This window comes from Gracilinanus agilis, chromosome 2 (genome assembly GCF_016433145.1).
Source record: "Gracilinanus agilis isolate LMUSP501 chromosome 2, AgileGrace, whole genome shotgun sequence".
NCBI lineage: Eukaryota > Metazoa > Chordata > Mammalia > Didelphimorphia > Didelphidae > Gracilinanus > Gracilinanus agilis.
The window spans coordinates 44,538,923-44,558,335 of NC_058131.1; the positions used below are offsets into that span (position 1 = coordinate 44,538,923).

The following is a 19,413-nucleotide window of genomic DNA, read 5'->3' on the forward strand; positions in this document are numbered from 1 at the left end:
TGGGTGTCATTGCCACTCTTCCTTCCCTCTATGCCTCTGCTTGGTTAGAAGGGGCACTGGATCCGGGCTGACTTGGCTGTCAGGCACCAGTACTGCTGCTAGCACAGCCTCTTGCCTCAAGGTCCACTTATCACCATGGGCAAGAAGCACCTGGCAGAAGCCTAGAAGGGTAAACGTCAAATTTTTCACCTTACCCGGTGGCAGAAAAAAGCCACCACTGGGTGGGGAGTGATGGGAGTTGGGCTGACAGCCCTGGCCAGAATGCTGCAGGTAGCTGGTGACGAAAGTCCTTTAGCATGAAGGGCAGGTGGAGGAAGAACTATTCTCCTTGCTATGACTGACTAGTGGTCTGGGTTCCTAGCAGAGTTCCATTTTCTGACTACAACTGAACCAGGTCACTTCCTTTTGGACTTGAAAACACTATAATTATCTGAACTGCAGATTCCCTCCAGGGCTGGCCAAGAATGGTTTGGGGTTTGTTCTGTGCTGCTGACTGAACTTCACCTTGGCTGGGCAGTTCTGTTAGGGTGGTCATCTTGACCCCAACTCTGACCACTGGGGGCTTGGGTGCTCAATTAACTAATTCCATATTTTCCTCGATGGCTTTTGGTACTCTGCTGCCAAGTAAACTATACTATTCAGGGAACCAATTAGAGCCTTAGTTCTTTACTGATGGAGACTTACCAATGCAACTGTTTAGGAAAGCACATTCCTAAATTGGGCTGCTGCTTACAGTATGACACTGGCAAATTGAATATAGCCTGGGAGCAGGAATTGGCGCCTGGCCCAGTGCAGCACCACCTCCTTCTCCAGAGTAGCAGCAGACCTGACCCACATTTTCCATTAGCTCAAGAAAAGGCTCTCTGTATTCCGACTGTGAAAAGAGGGCATTGGCTAGGGTTAAATGGACCTCTAGTACCATAGGGATATTCTTACCAAATTTTATTATGGTTGTTAGAGTGGGCCTTCCCTCCGGCAGTAGCCCTTTTCCTTTTATGGTAACAGTTGGTTGGTTTTCCCATTTTATTTTCAGTACCCCAAGTGACAGATGTTGACACACAGCCCCTCCTTGGGAAGTCAAAGAAACAGACCTCTGCTTCTGTCTCTTAAAAATACCTATAAACAGAGGCACATTTTATCAGCCTAGAATTAAGCTGCCAAAAAAGCATAAAGGGACTTAGTAAAGATAAAATTAATTTATTTGCCCTCCTGAAGTGGGGGCTTAACCTGGCTTGCAGAGCACTAGTCATGTCCTGCAACCATGGCTTGGGATCTGGTTGTCTGGAGTGCCTGCTCCCTCTGGGCTGCCTACGTCAGCCCCTTCTTCGTCCCCATTCTCCTCCAGCATGCAAGGGAAGCTTCGGTGCGTGTGTGACGGCAAGAGCTAAGCCGGGTCCAAACCCAGGAGCCTCCCCAGCAGTGAGGACAGAGGCTTGTAGGCAGGCAGAGGACTGGTCCATGTTGACCTAGTGCTGGTCTGATCTGGTCAGTGCAGGGAGCTACTGTTCTGCTCCTCAAAGGCCACCTTGCCCAGAAGCTGACTCTCCAGCTCCACCCCACCCACTGGCAGCTGGAAAAAGCTCATTTCTGCCGCCAAGGCTGCCACGGCAGAGGGGTCCTGACCAAACTGAGCTCGCAACATCATGTCCATTTTTTCTAGCCGCCGTTTTAGCCGCTTGGCTTCACGCTCCCGGATAAGCCGGGCCTGCCGCTTCTCCGGAGTTTCATTGGCGCGTTTAAGTCTCATGGCCTCTCGGTCCCTCTGAAGGCGGCGTGCCCGCTGCTCATCAGTCTCCTGCAGGCGTTGCAGGCGCTTGGCCTCACGGTCCCGCATGCGCCTCACTTCCCGCTCTTCTGGGGTTTCATTGTCCCGCCTGCTCTTCTTGGCCGTGCGTTCACGTTCCAGCCTCTGCAGGCGAACCTCGAGGGGCTCATTCTGCCTTCTCAGTGCCCACTTGCGGACCCCAGGAGCCTGAGCTTCTAAAAGCTTGCGGTAGGCGGCGCAGTTGTTACACACCAGCAGGATTCCAGCAGGGTACACAGGGGGACTGAAGGCAATGTCCTTCCCCTCTGCATTGGAGGGACCTTCACTGTGGTTGGGGGGTATGGATTCCATATTCAGTACTTCTGGAAGCTTTTCACTGAAAAAATAAATGCACAGGATAGTCAGTGACCTCTGAGTAAAGGCCAAACTACCCTGCAAAAAATGTGTTCTCCCAGATGACTTAGGTGTTGGTCCAGCTGGAATCACCCTATTTCCCATCAGGCCCAGAGCACCCAACTACCTAAGTAAGATTCAGGATGTATTAACTTTCAGGGGAATCGGGCTTAAAGTGCCAGGCTGAATATATCAGTCTGAATGGTCTTCATGGACACATAATGACTAACAGTGGAAACAAAAAAGCCCTTCAGTCCTCCTTGACTAGACTGATAGTTTCCACTGTGGATGAGTCAAACTTTTAAAATTCTAAGTTTCCACTGAAGCCTGAATCACAGCCAGAGGAATGATCCTTGCAATGCTTACTGCCTATTGCCCTCCCTCAACCCTCCTCTACCCTTTGGAAGGACTGTGGTAAAGATCAAGAACCTTTGAAAAAAGTCAAACCTGAAAATGAAGCCCAATAGGTTTAGACTATAAAGATTCTATACTACTATTTTTAAGCAGTGGAGACTTAAGTCCTAAGCATCCTTCCAGAGGCCTGGCTAGTTACTTCTCTTCCCATTGTTATCATGAATGACTCTTACTTAAGATCTTTTCCAGTAGGTAACACTAGGTGAGAGAGTGAAATCAGGATAGCATTTCTCCTCCAACCTAAAGGGTTGAGATTATTAGATGCTAGTATCATTTTTTTATTCCAGGGGTACATGGGTCAGTGAAATCTGTTTGAATTGTCTTTCTCCTTTCTGGCAAGGAGCAGTTCAGAGAAAACAGACCTTCCTACATACACCCTGTTCCCCCTGTAAGAAGGTTAAACGTAGTGCTGACCTATTGAAGGTGGCGTGGCTGGTGAAACGAGCTCCACATACTGCACAGTTGGACCGCTGGTCCTCAGAGTGGATGAGGAGGTGGCGGCCTAGTGACCCTGGGGAGCTGAGGGCTCGGCCACATACAGGGCACACATAACTCTTGGCACTCACCACTGCTGCAGTGTGCTGAAAAAGAAAACCCAAGTTTCAACCAGTTACTCTTTTTCACATGCCATCATCATCCCCTTGTAAAGTACTCTCTAGGCAAAGGAATGATCTCTTAGTTCTTTTCTCTTATTGTTGGAAGAGGAGACAGCTATTCTCTACAAACCACTATGGTTTGGAACTCTTGGCCTGATTATCTTGCTGGGCTAGATTCTGACTGTCCTGAGATACAGTGAGGCTAGATTAGTTAAGATGGATGACTTGCATAACCATGGAGTCTTTGAACCATAAGACTTTTCAGGATCTTTTTGGACAGTACAGCAAGAGGATTTTCAAGCAAAAGTTAAAATTAATGAAGAAATAAGGATTTAAGTAGGAGACAAAAAGAGAATATGTGTTAGTGGGAATATAAACATAAATGTCTTTACTTCTAAAAAGAGCAATGCAGATAATTTATTCTTAAGATATATTCATTATTGTGATGGAAACACCTTCACAGTAGAATCTAGGCTTCCAGATAAGAGGTTAGTCTTATCAGAAATTATTATAAAAGGGATAGGTACTTTTAGGGTCAGATCGGAATATGTAAAATCCACTCCCACCCTATAATCCTAGCCTATAATTTCCCCCCAATACTTCTGAAACATTTTATTTTTTTCTTTTAAAGTGAAGCTTTTATTCATCACTAACAGATACTGGTTTTTATTTCATTTTTGAAAAATTCATTAAATAATTTTAAAAGAAATGATAATTTCCCCAGTGTCTCCAGCTAGCAGCTCAAATAATGTTATCTAATATATCTAATCTCTCCCAGGTGCTATGCTCTTAACAGGGAACAAGAATTAGCCTTATTTTACTAAAAAAGGCAGTTAACCCAAAATTTCATGATAAGTCAAAGACAAAGGTTAAAATGACATCTAGGGCTGGAAAGAAGTTAAATCATTCATTATCCAGGAAAGGATAATGTGTGTGCTTCCCTCAGACTCTATACCTGGTATACATGAGCAATGAGTTGTTCTCGGCTACCACAGTCCAACTGACAAAGAGGACACTGACAAAGGCCAAGCATGGGGTCAGAATTCAAATGTTCAGTGACCTATGAACAAAGAAAAATTTATTAAAATATAAAAGGCAATTAAATGCTGCTCAATTCAGCTATTCCTGATCTTGAAGTGTCTATCATGATTTCTTCCTCTTTCCCCACCCCTTTTAGAGGGCACAGATGTAAAGAACAAAAACTGCCTCTACATCTCATCCTCCTCTGTAGAAAGAGTTGAGGGGAAGGTAGTTAAACTAGTCTCCATCTCCATTCTCCCTTAAACCTCCTTGGGGGGGAGGAGTAGCCATATAACTCCCTTCTATCCATGGTTTTTAACTGGAAAAGTGATATCCTTGGACAGCAAATATCTGTTTTTTTCATTTGCATGAACAGAGTTTAAGGAGTGAGAGTGTTTTTGAGGGGAAGGAAAGGCAGGGCAGGAAAAGCTGACTGCTGCTGGCCAAGAGCTGGCTCTGTTTTTTCTGCTAGAGGCTTGAAGGGGGCATGTGACTGACTGAAGGACAGGTAGGGCAGATGGGGTGTCACTTGCCTCATGCTCCCCTGTCACCTCATTCCCTCCAACACTCTGCTCTGTGTTCTCTAGCTCCTTTTTTACTTTCACCATCCCTCCATCCTCCTCGGATGTATGGGAAGAGACTTCGTCCTGTGTGGTCTCCTCTTCGTCCCCCTCACTGTCGCCTGGAAGACACAAATCAGCCACTTAGTCTCCCTCTGTCGAGCCTCAGTCCAAGGTTTCCTGCCACCTAATCTCGCGGCTGGGTCTGAAGGCTTGAGTTGGGACACTATGGCACAGAGCAAGGGCATCAGCTAGAGACAGCTGCAGTGTAGGCAGGAGGCTCTAAACAACGGACGGGGCACCTGCCACAGAAAGCATCTCCCCTGGGGGTCCCCACGCATTTATTTTAGATTCTCAAATCAAACCTCCCACACAAGTCACACATCATTCCCTCCCCACATCATCACCTCCAGCACTACACACTCACCCCAGCATCCCTTCCATTCTTTCCCTCTACTCACTAAGTACTCAGTTTGTTCCTCATTTCTCTGCCCAGGATCAGGACCCCAACACCCCTTCCTCCCTGTGACAGTCCCACTGACATGAGCTGGCTCCTTCCCTTGGTTGATGAAGGTGACTACCAAAGGGGTGACTCAGTTAATGCCAATGACCTCATTTAAGGAATTCCCTCACTGTAGGGAAAGTGCTACTTATTAATCTGCAGTAATGGTGGTGTGGCTGTCAGCCAGGAGTAGTCTGAGCTTAGATCTACACCAATAATTTTCCTAGTTTCTTATGCAGGTAAATCCCTGAAGAGCTGACTAGAAAGAACAGAATTATAACTAAAGCAAGATTTGTTTTGCTTTTAGTTTTTTAAAGAAGATGGAGCACAAGAGTTTTAGTTCAGATTAAACCAAAGCAGCTGAGAGGTCCCTGACCTCCATCCTAGGGAAGCTGAACAGTAAACCTGTAAGACCCCAGATCTTTTCTAATCTCAGCTAGCAGCTGATTCCCAGGTCTGAACTTCAGCACAGGAAAAGAGGGCAGGGCACCTCGCAGTTCCAGGTGAAGGCAATGGGAATGACTTCCATTGTCATTGACACTAACTGCTTTCTACTTGCCATCCCCTCTACCTCTAATCCTCTCCGGTTCACCCAAGATCCAAGCACTAGGCTTTACAACTCTGCCTGAGAGCCAATCAGACCAAAATCCATCTTAGAGTTGGAAGGATTCCCAGAAGTCATTTAGCCCCAGCTCATCTGCTCTTCTATCACATCCCTCTACTTGGCCTGTCCCAGCATTTGGGAAACAATGCTTTGCACAAACTATGTAGGTGCTAACTAAAGGTTTGGTGACTTGAATTTGTTCCTTTATGAAGTAGCCCATCCCATTTTTAGACAATTGTTGGAAAAGTTTTATACTATGGAGCTGAAATGTGGTTCCCTCTAAATTCCATTATTTGTCTAAAACTACACGTTTCTATTAGCTCCTTTTATTGGCTAATTGACTAGATCTGAACTGAGATTAATAATATATGTGCTGAACTGAAGTACCTAGAGTTACAGCTCTATATCTATCCAAGAACTTTCAATCAGCTCTTTTTTGTGTGGAAGGGGAAAGGGGAAAGGTGGCAGATTACTTTCTTTTTTTTTTTTAAACCCTTACCTTCTGTCTTAGAATCTATGTCTTGGATCCAAGGCAGAAGAGTGGTCAGGGCTAGGCAATGGGATTTAAGGGGTTTGCCCAGGATCACACAGCTAGGAAGTATCTGAGGCCAAATTTGAATCCAGGACCTCCCATCTCTGGGCCTGACTCTCAATCCACAGAACCACCTAGCTGCCCCCAGGAAAATTATTTCTAAATTTAGATGAAAAGTATGATAACAAATGATTGTATCAAACTATTTTTTAAAAGCCTACCAAACAGGAAACTACATTTTTTCTGGATGGAACTTTCCTTCTAAAAATAAAATACCTTGTAAGCTTACTGTTTAAAGGAGAGATCTCTTCATCATAACAAAATATTAGCTTTTTCTAGACATTGTCAAGTCCTGTCAGGTCTGAAATTAGTCTCAGAATGTCCTCTCAGGATTCTCTGTTAGTATTTGGGGGCATAGTTAGGTATCTTCATAATTAATTCCTTTTTATTTCTCTCTAAATTATAATGTTAGATAAAAACTATTTTAACAGGGACTTCTTTTGTGCCTGGAGAGATGTAAATTTGATCTCAGTAAGAATAATTCATAGATTACACTATGAATTTAAATTCTTACCATATTCCTCTCAACCCAAATTGGTGGAGGCCCGTCTCCCCCACCCTATTTTAAGACCAGACCTATGATTTCATTGGGAGAAAACTACACTAACTACTAGTCTTTGAAAAATGACTCAGATCCTGGCAGGTTAAAATTATTTTTCTAGGGCCACAAAGCCAGGATGTGTCAGTCAGGGTGCAAGCCCAGGCCTCCTGGCCTCCAGGCTGGCTTTCTAGTCAATGTGCCACAGTGCCTCTCAAAGACCCCTTCTGCCTTTTAGTAATTATAAAATATAAAGAAATCCCCTAGAGACAGGGAACCTCTCCTCTCTATTTTCATGCCTATTTTGACACATTCCTATGCACACATAAAAATCCCACCAAAAATCAATCAGTGTCTAGCTCTGTTAGGTACTATAAACAGTGAATTAGATGTGATTTCAAATCTGTCTAACTGAAGGTAAGCATATGCCTACCCATAGACTAAAACACCTTTTGTAAGCCTAACTTCATGTTCCCTTTCATCCTCATCCCCATGCATACTCCCCACAGCACACACACTCTGATATTCCTCTCCCCATTGCCCTGAGTCATTACCAGAAGGTGCAGAACTCACTGCTACTGGAGGCCTGATCTCTCAGTTGTTGGATAGCTGGATGCTGATTGCCAAGATCTCCAGGAAAATCAGTTTTCATCATCGCCTGTCGGGCTTGCTCCTCCAGCCCAGCAAATACCTGTTCCCCTGGCGGTCACAAGGAAAAATAGTCAAGCTACCATCTGGGGCAGCCCATCTCCAGGGAGGCTGGTAGGAAGGTCCAATCTGACCATTCAATTATTAGGAGACAGGCTGCAAGGATCATTTATCTCCAACCTAGATTACTGCCTCTACTAGGCGTTTGGGAGCAGCTATTCATCCTGAGAATAAAAAAAGTCCTCTGAGTTAGCCATGACCAAAGTCTCTAGAATAAACATCACAAACTCCCTTCCTTTCTATCCTACCGGCCTTCGGTTATTTCAAAAAGGATCAAGTACAAAATAACAATTGCTTTCAATCTCAACTGTAAACCTTCTGTTATGACTAGGGAAATTAAGGCAAAAGGATGGAAAATAAGGTAGAGCAAGGACATCAAGTCTGGGAAGAAGGTTTCCTAATATACCAAAAGTGTGCAGGCAGAAAGCTAAGTAAAATATAAAGTCCTGGCTTAGCATATGTTCTTTAACCCACAGATCTAAGTTTATTTAATCCCCCTCCAAGGAAAGAGTCCAGACAGGGACCTTGCACTTCCCAAGCTGTTTTTTCTTAATGCCTACTGAATTAATTAACTTCTGATTCAATAATGGCCTAAAAGGAGAACAGACCCTCCCTGAACCTATTTATACTGAAACACTTTATGCCTGAAACATGTGCCCTGAAGGGACTAACTTGGACATTTGTCTCCTAGGGTCTCTTCTTTCTCTCTCACTGCTCTCTCAAAGTTCTACTTCATTAACTTGGCTCAGTGTCTGGCATTTGGTGAATGCTTAAGAGATACTTGTGGACTGGTTACTGGTTAAGTATGTCTGAGAGTTAACTTCTTTTTTTTTTTTTTAAACCCTTGTACTTCGGTGTATTGTCTCATAGGTGGAAGATTGGTAAGGGTGGGCAATGAGGGTCAAGTGACTTGCCCAGGGTCACACAGCTGGGAAGTGGCTGAGGCCGGGTTTGAACCTAGGACCTCCTGTCTCTAGGCCTGACTCTCACTCCACTGAGCTACCCAGCTGCCCCTAAGAGTTAACTTCTTGATGCTAATGTTCCTCATATACCCATGGTCCAGCAGGGAAGGAAGGAGTTGGATTTCTTAAGGTTTCCATGATCTCTGACAGAGTAGAAACTACAGCCATCATTCCCTAGCCAGTGAGAGGGGGACATGAGAAACCCCAGTGAAACAGTTCACAATAGTCGAAGCCTCTTCTGCCAGAGGAAAGAAAAGAAAAAACCAGTGATCAGTTTCCAAGTCATGTTACTTGAATAGAAAAGGAGACAGAACATGGATGATTTGCCCCTTCTGATAAGGATGGTCTCGAAGATAGTAGAAGAGATAAGTAACTCCTCTCAGCCTAGCCTATCACATAGCAAGGGGCTTAGAGTCATTACTATAATTGGGGCAGACAGGCATGCAGTCAGGAAGACCCAAGTTCAGTTCCAGCCTCAGACACTTAACTCTGTGACCCTGGGCAAGTCACTAACCTCTGCCTACCTCAGCTTCCTCATTTGTAAAATGGAGATAATAAAAGCACCTACCTGCTGTGGTGGTTATGATGATCAAATGAGATAATAATTGTAAGCACTAAGCCCTGTGGCAGGCACACAGTAAATGCCACATAAATGTTATTGTTATTTTATTATTACACAGGAGGGTGGTCAGATGAGTAATCCTTAAAGCAGATGAGGAGAGAATCTCCTCTGTGCAGACCTGTCAGCTGACACCATCACTGCTCACCATCCCTCCTTTGAACTAAGAAGGGGGTCCAGGGTCATTGTTAGATAGAATCAACCAACTACCCAATAAACACCTACTGGGTGTCAGGCCCCCTAGACTAGATACAAAGACAAAAACTGAACTGGCTCTGTACTCCAGAGGCTTATGTTCTTTGAGATGGGAGAAAAGGTACATATATAAATATCTATTTACAGAAACATTATCCTCAGAACAGTTCCATAGGCTCTGCTGTCACAGGAGTCCGACACAAAAAGGGGAAGAACTGCTGCCCCAGATACAAGAGATAGAGGTCCTGACTCACACATCAACTCTTATACCCCATGGAAACCTAGACAGAGATCATCTAGTCCAGTTGGTGAATGTTTTCTAGACTGCATGTCCAAAGTGCAATTTCAAGCCTCCTGTGAGCCCTCTACATTACCCCAGACAGCAGAGGGAGAAAGTGCTTGCTTTGGGTGGCTGCACAGAGGGATGGGGCATGCAAAAAATGTTCTCGGGTGCTATGGAGAGGGAGAACCAAGCAGCTCTCCCTGTGCCAGCAAGGTGCCTGTGTCACGGCTTCCCCAACACGGATCTAATCCAAATCCCCCTTTTGAGTTGAAGAACCCAGCAACATAAAGTGACAAGTTCAAGGTCACTGAGGTAGGGAGTGGAAGAAAAAGGATGAAAACATGGATCTGATTCTCCTGATGCCACAACTCCCCCGGCTCTAAAAAGAAAACAAGGTAGTGCTCAGCTCCCCACCTGTTCAAAGTAAAGCCACTCTGCCTATGCATCCTTTGGGGCAGGGTGCATATGCTTAAAAACTATGGCAATAGACAGGCATGACCCCAAAGACCAAATTTTGGGCTAGTGGAACTATAAGTAGCAGAAAGGAGACTTCAGTGAAATACAAAGCTCTACCTTTGTAGCATTCTGACCAATAACAGCTGGTTTCTAAACTGAAGTCATAGATGATGGTATCTGTGCCAATACTGTCCACTGCTAAGAAAATATAAACATTTTATATTCATCATTTCAAATGGTGGATTAGTTTAGGGCTTCCTAATAAGAGATATAACTTTATAGTTCAGCTAGTTACCATCAATAGGGCTCAAAGGTCCTTGTCCACTGTTTTATTCTAAATAAAACAAGATGAGTAGCACAGAGAATTCTCAGAGCAGAAAAGAGTCTGGTTTGGACAACTTCTCTTCCTCTGAGATTCTCTTACTGGTATCCTCAGTTAGTACACTTAAAATTAATTCTGCCATCACTCTGTGACAATTTGTCAATTTGTCAATAAAAGCTTGCATTCTACCTTCCAATTTAGGTAAGACTCCATCTTTCAGAGCTTTCACCATTGAAAATAAACAAGCAAATAATTAAATCTATTCTGCCAGCAAAGTACAGTAGAAAAAAGTCTATAGTAGGAAAGCAAGAATTATGAATAACTTTAAAGAAAGCCGTATTTATCTAAACACTAAGTTCTACTCTAAGGAGCCTTTCTATACAAACTTTATATTTTATATATGCTCTAAGGAACTTTTTATATGAAAGTGCTGGACTTGTTAAGTGTGTATCCAGCTACAGCAGAAATCTGAACAGATTACAGTAATAAATGCTGTTGTTCAGGCATTCAGTTGTGTCCAAGTCTTTGTGACTCATTGGACCACATAGCATGCCAATACTGTCCATAGGGTTTTCTTGGCAAAGGTACTAGAGTGGTTTGCCATTTCCTTCTCTGTAAACAGAGGTTAAGTGAGTTGCTCAGGGTCACATAGCAGATATATGACTGAGGTTGGATTTGAACTCAGGTCTTCCTAACTCTAGGCCCAGTGCTCTAAACCATAAGCCATCTAGTTGTCGTCTACAGTAATAGATATCAATGACTAATTGTGGAACTAAGATTATTTCCTTTGCTTTTTTTTTTAAACTCTTACCTTTCGTCTTGGAGTCAATACTGTGTATTGGCTCCAGGCAGAAGAGTGGTAAGGATAGGCAATGACGGTCAAGTGACTTGCCCAGGGTCACATAGCTGGGAAGTATCTGAGTCCAGATTTGAACCTAGGACCTCCCGTCTCTAGGCCTGGCTCTTAATCCACTGAGCTACCCAGATGCCCCTTCCTTTACATTTTTAAACAGTTATGACAGACTCTGATTCTTTCCCCTTTACATATTAAGACTACATAATCCAAAAATGGCTTTTTGGCCATTAATAATTAAAGAAAAAGGCATTTGAATGCTACAATAAGCTAGCATCTACCTGTCTTTGCCTATGAAATAGGGATACTGTGGTCTCTGTTCTGGTAAAAGTTTTGACAGGCTGGCTGATACCCAAAGCAAGTAAGACCAAGGGCTTTTTGGCAACTTAGGAGAAAGGAAAATTGAGAAGTATGGGGGTATCCCTGTGACCCAGCTATTACAAAACTAGTCACCATAGCTAAATAAATGCCATTTTAGGCTGTTGTAAGACAGCAAAACCACATTCTAAGAAAAGCCAGGAGCTTTTCAGTGTGAGCACTCTATTCCTCCTCCTTCCCACCTAATAGGTCCTTAACTCCAAAGACTGACCTCCTTACACCTTACTGTTATGGTTGTAAAACACTGCTGACAATGGCCCCCTACCTCACAGGAGTACTAACAGAGTGGAGGCACAATCAGCATGTTCTTCAGATGAAAAGGCTATTACGCGCCTGGGGCTCCTGGAGTTGAGGCCCTTTCATCAAGCCCCTCTTTTTGTATCTCCAGTTCAGTGCCTGGCACATAGTCAGTACTTAATAATGACTGACTGATGGCAAGAGGAAAGCAAAGATCTCTATAAAAATACAAGTTTCATTTCCTAGAACAGTTTGCTCTGTCTGCATACACTGTTCTGGATACACTGATGAAGTACTTGAAACAGCCTTTCTAGATGCAGCTGTCCAGGACTAATGGGAGAGATCTAACAAACATCCTCCAAGTGATCATTCTAAAAGTTCTATATGCCTATGTTTTAAAAGTGAACAAGGTATAGCTCAGGAGCCCCTCTGAAGAATCTGTCTGGAGGAGAAAGAGGAGGAAGAAAGCTGAAAAGAGGCAGAGGACCCTGCAGCATCTATGGAGAGGAGGCCAACAAACAGGCTCTGGCTGCAGGAGCCATGGTACAATACTATTTTCCTAGAATGCAGATCGGCTGAAAGTCCTTGCTGCTTTCCTCTGCTGACAAACTAACTCAGAGCAAAGCTTCTTGTACTTCCCAGATCTTGAGTCTGCTCCAGTCACTTTATCAAAGGAGGGAGACATGTAGGGTCGAATTCTGCACATTGGACTGGGCCACTGCACACACCACCCCCTCTTCAGCCAGACCAACCAGAAAGATTGAAGCCCCTTCAGATAAGGCAGCCATTTCCTTGAGGCTGGGGCCAGCTCCATTCCATTAATGTTAAAACAAGTCTTTGAGAATGAGTCTCCAGAACCTTTTGCCTTCCTGTTCCCCACTCCTGCCATCTTCCTGACTTCCTGACACACTTTGGTTGCTTGAGTTACTCCCAGCTCCTTGCTGCCCTCTCTGTCTGTCTGTGCATCTGTCTCTGAAGGTCTGAAGACTACCCAGGTTGGAAGGGACTTCTGGTTTACAGGGTGAGAAGACAATGTATTGTCTCCCAGCTCTTTCTTTCTGACTAGTCTTTCTACACAGTGAGCTTTGTGGGTGGGTGAAAGCTACACTCCTCTAGCTGACAGATTCTGAGTCCAGCTAAGCCACCCAAGAACCCACCACTCCTCTGGCATAATCCTTCATGGCTCCATCCCTGCCCTGGGGCCATCAGCCCCACAGATCCACCAGCCTAGCCTCAGCTCTTGAGCTCCAGCGCTACCCTCTGAGAAGCAGCCACATCTCACTCTTCACCCCAATCACCCACTTGTCTCTTTCCATCATCATTTAATTTAGCCAGTCATGCCTACCTCTTACCCAGGAAAAATCCCAGACAGAGAATTTCCAACTCTTCCCCCCATTTTTCTCTCTAAATACAAAATTTCTCAGTTTGCATAAGGACTACCACTTCAATCCCTTCACCAGCAGATATCTAATCCTGACTCCATCAGTGTTCTCTCCTGAGAATGCCCCAATTTCGGTCCAAACTCACCATTCCTTCAGATGCAGTAGTCTGTTTCCATCTGAAGCCTCTTCTCTGGCCACCACACTCAGGAATCCCCTCTCTTTTATTCAGCCCAAATTTCTCCATAATCAGGGATCTGCTAGTCCCTCTTTCTCCCAATTATACCCTATTTATCTGGGGGAGGATCTCCATTTAGAACAGGTAACTTCCCTTTCCCCAGTAAACATATGAGGAGCACCTACTATGTGCATATACTTCGTGCGTAACTACTGTGTTAGTTACTAAGGAAACATTTTTTTTAAAAATGTGTTCCTTACTCTCCAGGATGTTTAAAAACCATAGGTAAGTAACATTGGAAGGCTGCCATTTCTTGCCTAGGCTATTGAAAGCCTCTTCCCTTCTTCAATCTGTCTTGTATATTATAAGGCAGTGTTGCATGATGATTAGAGAGCTAGGCTAGAAGACAGGAAGATCTGAGTTCAAATCCTATTTCTAACACATACAGATAACAGATAAGTGACTGAGCAAGTCACTTAATCAGAGGCAGCTAGTAGCACAGTGGTTAAAGTTCTGGGCCTGCAGTCAAGAAGACCTAACTTCAAATCTGACTGTTAGATGTGTGATCAAGTCACTTAACCACCTGTTTGCCTCAGTTTCATCAACTATAAAACAGGTGCACATATGTTACAAGGATCAAAAGAGATCTTATTTGTAAAAAAATAAAATTGCTTAGCACAGTGAATGGCACATAGTAGATGCTCTATAAATGCTTATTCTCTTCCCACCAGGTTAACCTCTCAACACGTTATAGAACAGGTGTTAACCAGCACTGATCAAAGGAGTTTCCTTCCCCAAAGCTCTCTATGCTAATGCAATCTCCGGTAAAGCCTCTCTTCTTCTCACTGTGGACAGATCAATCTCCCTAAACCTGCACAGGCTACTCTTCCACTCAAAGCCTTTTGGTAGCTATTCATTGCTTGTGGAATCAGCTCTCAATCTGGAACACTCAGAGCTCTCCACAATCTGAGCCAAACCCAGTGCCCCAACCTTAACTTCTAGGCCTTCTCTAACTGAATTCTCTGAGCTAAGTGACTAATCATTGTCCCCTAAGGAACACATGTCCATTTCCATTTGTAAGCTCTATTTATCTAATGAGGGCTCATTCTTTAACACATGTGGATCTAGTAGGCAATTCACAGATGTTTCTGTTAGTGAAGGGACAACTCAAGGCCCACCCATGTGTCGATGTCATCAATAGCCTCTAGTGATCTCAAAGAATGCTGAATTCCTACAATACTTCTTGGCCATACCGATTAGCTGTTGACAACATGGGACATGTGTGGTAGTTCTACAATTAAATCATAGGCTAACTAAAGGTTCATATTCTGTCTTATTTGTTTTTTGCATCTCTAGTGTCCATTTTACTGCCTTGCACAATAACACATGCTAAATAAAATAAATTTGTTGTTGATGAAATTTTTTGCATCTCTACCATCAGCATTAAATTATATTCAAGCTCTGACTTATACCCACTCCACAAATTAATACAACATGAACTACTGTTCTGCTATCAAGACTCAGTCAACTTTCCAAAGCCAGCTTTTGATCCTTAGGTCCCAAATTCTCTGAGATCTAGAATAATTGGCTCTTTAGAACTAGAGAGACCCTTAAAACTCATTTACTAGAGACCTCATACTCACAGTGAACTTTATTTGGATTGGTCTGTTTCCGACGGGACATGTTTCCCTGGCCCCGTAGTTCTGGCCTTGTCCAGCTTCACCACTGGAGACGTTCCTGCCTCTTTGTAAGGCACTGACCTAGAGAAAGGGATAATTGTTAGACATTCATCCCTTTGGGTATCTCACAAACTTAAAAGGTAAAAAATTTTAAATAGCCCCATGAGGAATGCTATTCATCTCCAGCAAAGGAACTGTTGAGTAGGATGGATGTGGATCAATGCATACTATCTTTCACATCAGTGTATTTACGATTTTATTTCAGGTTTTGGTTTTGTATAAAAGTGCTCTTACAACAATGACCAATATGGGAGTGTGTTTTGCATGGTATTACATTGGCCCAGATCAAATTGCTTACCGCCTCCAAGTGGGGGGAGAGAAGAGAGGAAGGGAGACAGTTTGGATCTTAATGACTTTGGAAAGTGTATGCTAAAAATTTTTATTACATGTAATTGGCAAAATAAATTACCTTTGAATTAAACAATAAAATAAAATAGCCCCATGAAAGTAGTATGAACTAGTCAGGCTGTAAAGATGTCTGTATACCAGGAAATGAGATTACCCACAGAGAACTAAAAATGAACATATCCTCCAGCCTAGGGCCAAGATCCTCCGAGAATTCAGTGGAAGAGAGGGCCTCCTCAGAGGTCCTCCATAATTCCATTTAGTGGATGAGTAGGATCTTGGAAAGTGATCCCAACTGCAGTCAAAGGACAAATTGAGAGAAAAGATACATAAGAACCTGGTCCAGGATGATTTGGGGCCCAAAGAAATTACCCCCATGAATGGCACTCTGAGGTCATCAGGAAGCCCAAACAGGGATCAGATCTCACATTTCACATGCCCACAGGAAGTCAAGCACTGCATACTGCAACAAACTGGAACTTCTAGGCGGTTGTCAAGATCACATTGTAGTTATCTCACCCAGAGGTGACAAAGACATCAGTCCCTGTGGGATAGGAAAGGTTCCCCAATCCTGGATATCTGAAAATGAAAATGGTATGGGAAAACACTGCTTCTGTCTAGTGAGCAAAGTGTAACGATAGGGACCATCGGTGCTAATTCCCCAGGAATTAGGGAAGAAGATGTCACTATGGGTGCCGGTGCTGCTGGACTTAGTCAGCACTCACTATAAGGACCGCCTAGTGGCTCTGTGCCTATGCATCCAAGGGAATAGCCAGAGTTAATGACTTTGGCAGCTAGATTCAATCCACCCTTCATGATTTGGAAGATTCATTTGGTAAAGGAGGAAGTTTAAAAAGAATAAATGTTCTCTATCCAAAAAAGACTGGAGAACTTTTCTTTTATCACTTTTCCTGCTCTGAGAGGAAAAGGAAATCAAAGCATGGAGGCTCTTCAGAATCTTGCAAGACAAATCATAAACCTCATTCCTATTTAAAGACAGAGAAGCATGTATTTGATTCCCTTTTAAGGCTTTCTAGTCTTCTCCCTTTAACAAAGGTATCCCTTTGAATTAGTAAATTTATAACCAGTAGTGGCTTAGTTTTATTTCCAAATACTGAAGTATTTGCTATTCACGATTCCAGAACTGAAATCAGATCCTGCCTCCCCAAAGTGAAAGAAAAAAGCAACCACAAAGAGGAGAAGTGACATGGGGAAGGGCTTTTACCAAGCTTCTGCCTCATCTGTATATCAAATAGAATCTTTTTAAACCATCAGTTAAATAAAACACATTGCTCTACTATTAAAAATTATAAAAGATGATCATGAAGGGGCAACTAAGTGGCTCAGTGGATAGAGTCAGGCCTAGAGATGGGAGATGCTGGGTCCAAATCTGTCCTCAGATACCTCCTAGCTGTGTAATCTCGAGCAAGTCACTTAACTCCAAATGCCTAGCCTTTACAGTTTTTCTGCCTTAGAACCAACACATACTATTTATTCTAAGATGGGGGGGAAAAAGGTGATCATATATTAAGTGCTCCTACAGACAGGGGTTTTCTGTAGCACTAACTTTAGATTTTTTTCTTTCTACTCATCCACTAAGTTGGTTTTTAAGATCTGCAAATGGAATTTAAATATTATTATACAACGTGACTTCGTCTGGATTTTCCCAAAAGCAGATATTTAAAACATTTCTCAGTTTTATTTAGATCTGGGTTAATAAACTGAGAGATATACCCTTCTATTGTAAAATGAATGAAAAGTTTGAATTTTATTTTCTCTAACGTTTATTTTTTTAATCATTCAAAAATAGCTATTATATTCTTTTCATAGAATTTTCTTAGAGAAAAGGTTAGTTCTGGTTCAATGACCTCTCTCTAGCTCACCTTTGTTAGGCAAAGATTTAATGATGAGACTACAGAATTTGGACTAGAAAAAGAAGGGAGAGAAGTATATATCCCCTGCACATTTGAGGCTGCCATGTCCCTAGCATCTCATAATTCCCTCTAGTGGCCAAATCACTTGGGTACAACAACCTGTAGGGTTGCAGAAAAGATGAGTAACACCCTCTTCTTTCTCCATTCTTCAAAAGAAATTAACTATGCATAGATCCCTAAAGTCCATATAATAACAATAAAATCCAAAATAATCTACATATGGCAGCAAAGATCTAATAAGATCAACCCTTTGTGCAGAAAAGAATTCAAGGATCCCTGCTTTCAACTTAACCTCAATTCTCTATCTAGACCGGAAACCATAGTAAAAAGAAAAAGTAAATTCTGTGAGTAGCTGACTTTCTTTGAACAAAGAGAAGATGACAAGAAGGATAACTCAAAGAAATTCAGGTGTCAGAGGGAGATTCCAAAAAGGGGTTCAGTCACTATTTAACCAGGGCTGGGCAGCTAAATTAATAGTCTTTGTTAAAAAAGACCCAAAGTTTCCCCACTGTCTTTAAACATGATGATGAACAACAGGGCTATTCTACAGGTGTTGCAAGTCTCAATAGGCAAAATCGGATGAAATTCAAGCAGTTAAAAGACTGTACACTTCTCACCTCCAGTTCTTATGCTGTTCCCATGGAGCAAATAAACTCGACTGAATCCAGCTGATTTTATCTGAGAAATTGGAGAGAAGAGTTGGTTATAGACACCTCACTATTCACTAGATTCCTACCTGTTTGGTCTGGTCGGGGGAGTAAAGGCTGAAATTTCCCTTTTGCTCCTCAGAGTTAAGGAAAGGGAAACTGTCCCTGGGCCTCCTTACTGGACAAGTTGGAGACATTCAAACAAACAATACCGAAGAAAACAAACCCACTCATCCCTGCAGCACCACCTTCGGCCCACAGAACCGTCTTAGAAATGCAAAATTAAAAAGTTTCCCCAGAAGCCCCCAATTCATGGGCTGACGCTCCCCTCCACGCCGGCTGGGCCTGGGTGCCTTTTCTCAACCCCCTCCCCACCCCACCAGGCACAGAGGGAAAGAGCGAGCTCACCCCTTCTCTGCCAAAGACAGATGGACCAGCAGATGGGGAGGGGGAGAAAGGGGGCGGGAGGAGCCCAGGCACCCCCACATCGGGTTCCCCTCGCGATCCCACCCCAGAGCCCCCCTCCCGCAGGCGCCCCCCCAAAAGGCACACACCAGAGAAGCGAAAGGGGGTGGGCTGAGGGGGGGACAGGAGAGGAACCCCTCCTTCTATCCCCATTTTAGGAGCAGACGGACAGACCGACACAAAAGGGCAGGGAGGAGGGGGCCGAAGAGGGGGGGAACCTCAGTGACCGTCTCTTCCACCCTACTCCCTCCAGACAGCCGGAGGAAGCCCTCCCCTCCCCCACTCCAGCCGCGGACAGACAAAAGGACAGACAGACCCAAGCCCGGACGGCTCGGGAGGGGGGCGGGGACGGTTCCCCCTCCCTCCCCATACGGGAGCGGCCTGGGCCGGGGCCTAGGGTGAGGGAGTGAGTATCTTTACCCGGTACCGGGCGCTCCAGACCCCCACGCTGGGCCCCGCCTCCGGCCGGCCAGACAGACGGACCGCCGGACAATGGACCCCGGGTTCGCAGCTCGGGCCACGCCAGGGCCTGGGCCTCTCCAGGCCGGGGCCGGGGCCAGGCGGGCTCTGGCCAGGCCGTGCGCGGGGATCCTGCGGACGGCGCTGCAGACGGACAAAGCCAGCGGCAGACAGACAGACGGAGGGGGGAAAAGATGGCGACGCGGGCGGCGGGAGCGCGCCGCTCGTGCACCCGCCAGCGGCGGGGGGGGAGGCGCGTGCACGGGCAGG

The 19,413-nt window shown here is 44.3% G+C and overlaps 1 protein-coding gene across 3 annotated transcripts; it reads right to left on the minus strand.

Annotated features, from left to right (window-relative positions):
• Window positions 1–1,181: 1,181 nt before the first annotated feature.
• On the minus strand, window positions 1,182–19,357 carry ZNF821 (zinc finger protein 821). Of its 3 annotated transcripts, XM_044663131.1 has the most exons (9): window positions 19,105–19,357; window positions 18,190–18,250; window positions 16,011–16,217; window positions 15,198–15,314; window positions 7,558–7,683; window positions 4,722–4,870; window positions 4,124–4,228; window positions 2,987–3,153; window positions 1,182–2,141 (listed from the first exon to the last, which is right to left on the minus strand). In XM_044663131.1, exons 4-9 carry the CDS (start codon window positions 15,235–15,237, stop codon window positions 1,487–1,489), a joined length of 1,242 nt encoding a protein of 413 aa, XP_044519066.1. In that variant the 5' UTR covers window positions 15,238–15,314; window positions 16,011–16,217; window positions 18,190–18,250; window positions 19,105–19,357; the 3' UTR covers window positions 1,182–1,486. The 3 variants fall into 3 exon arrangements, with proteins under 3 accessions (XP_044519066.1, XP_044519067.1, XP_044519068.1); XM_044663132.1 differs by lacking the exon at window positions 16,011–16,217; XM_044663133.1 differs by lacking the exons at window positions 15,198–15,314; window positions 16,011–16,217; window positions 18,190–18,250; window positions 19,105–19,357 and having other exon boundaries at window positions 7,539–7,649.
• Window positions 19,358–19,413: the final 56 nt, after the last annotated feature.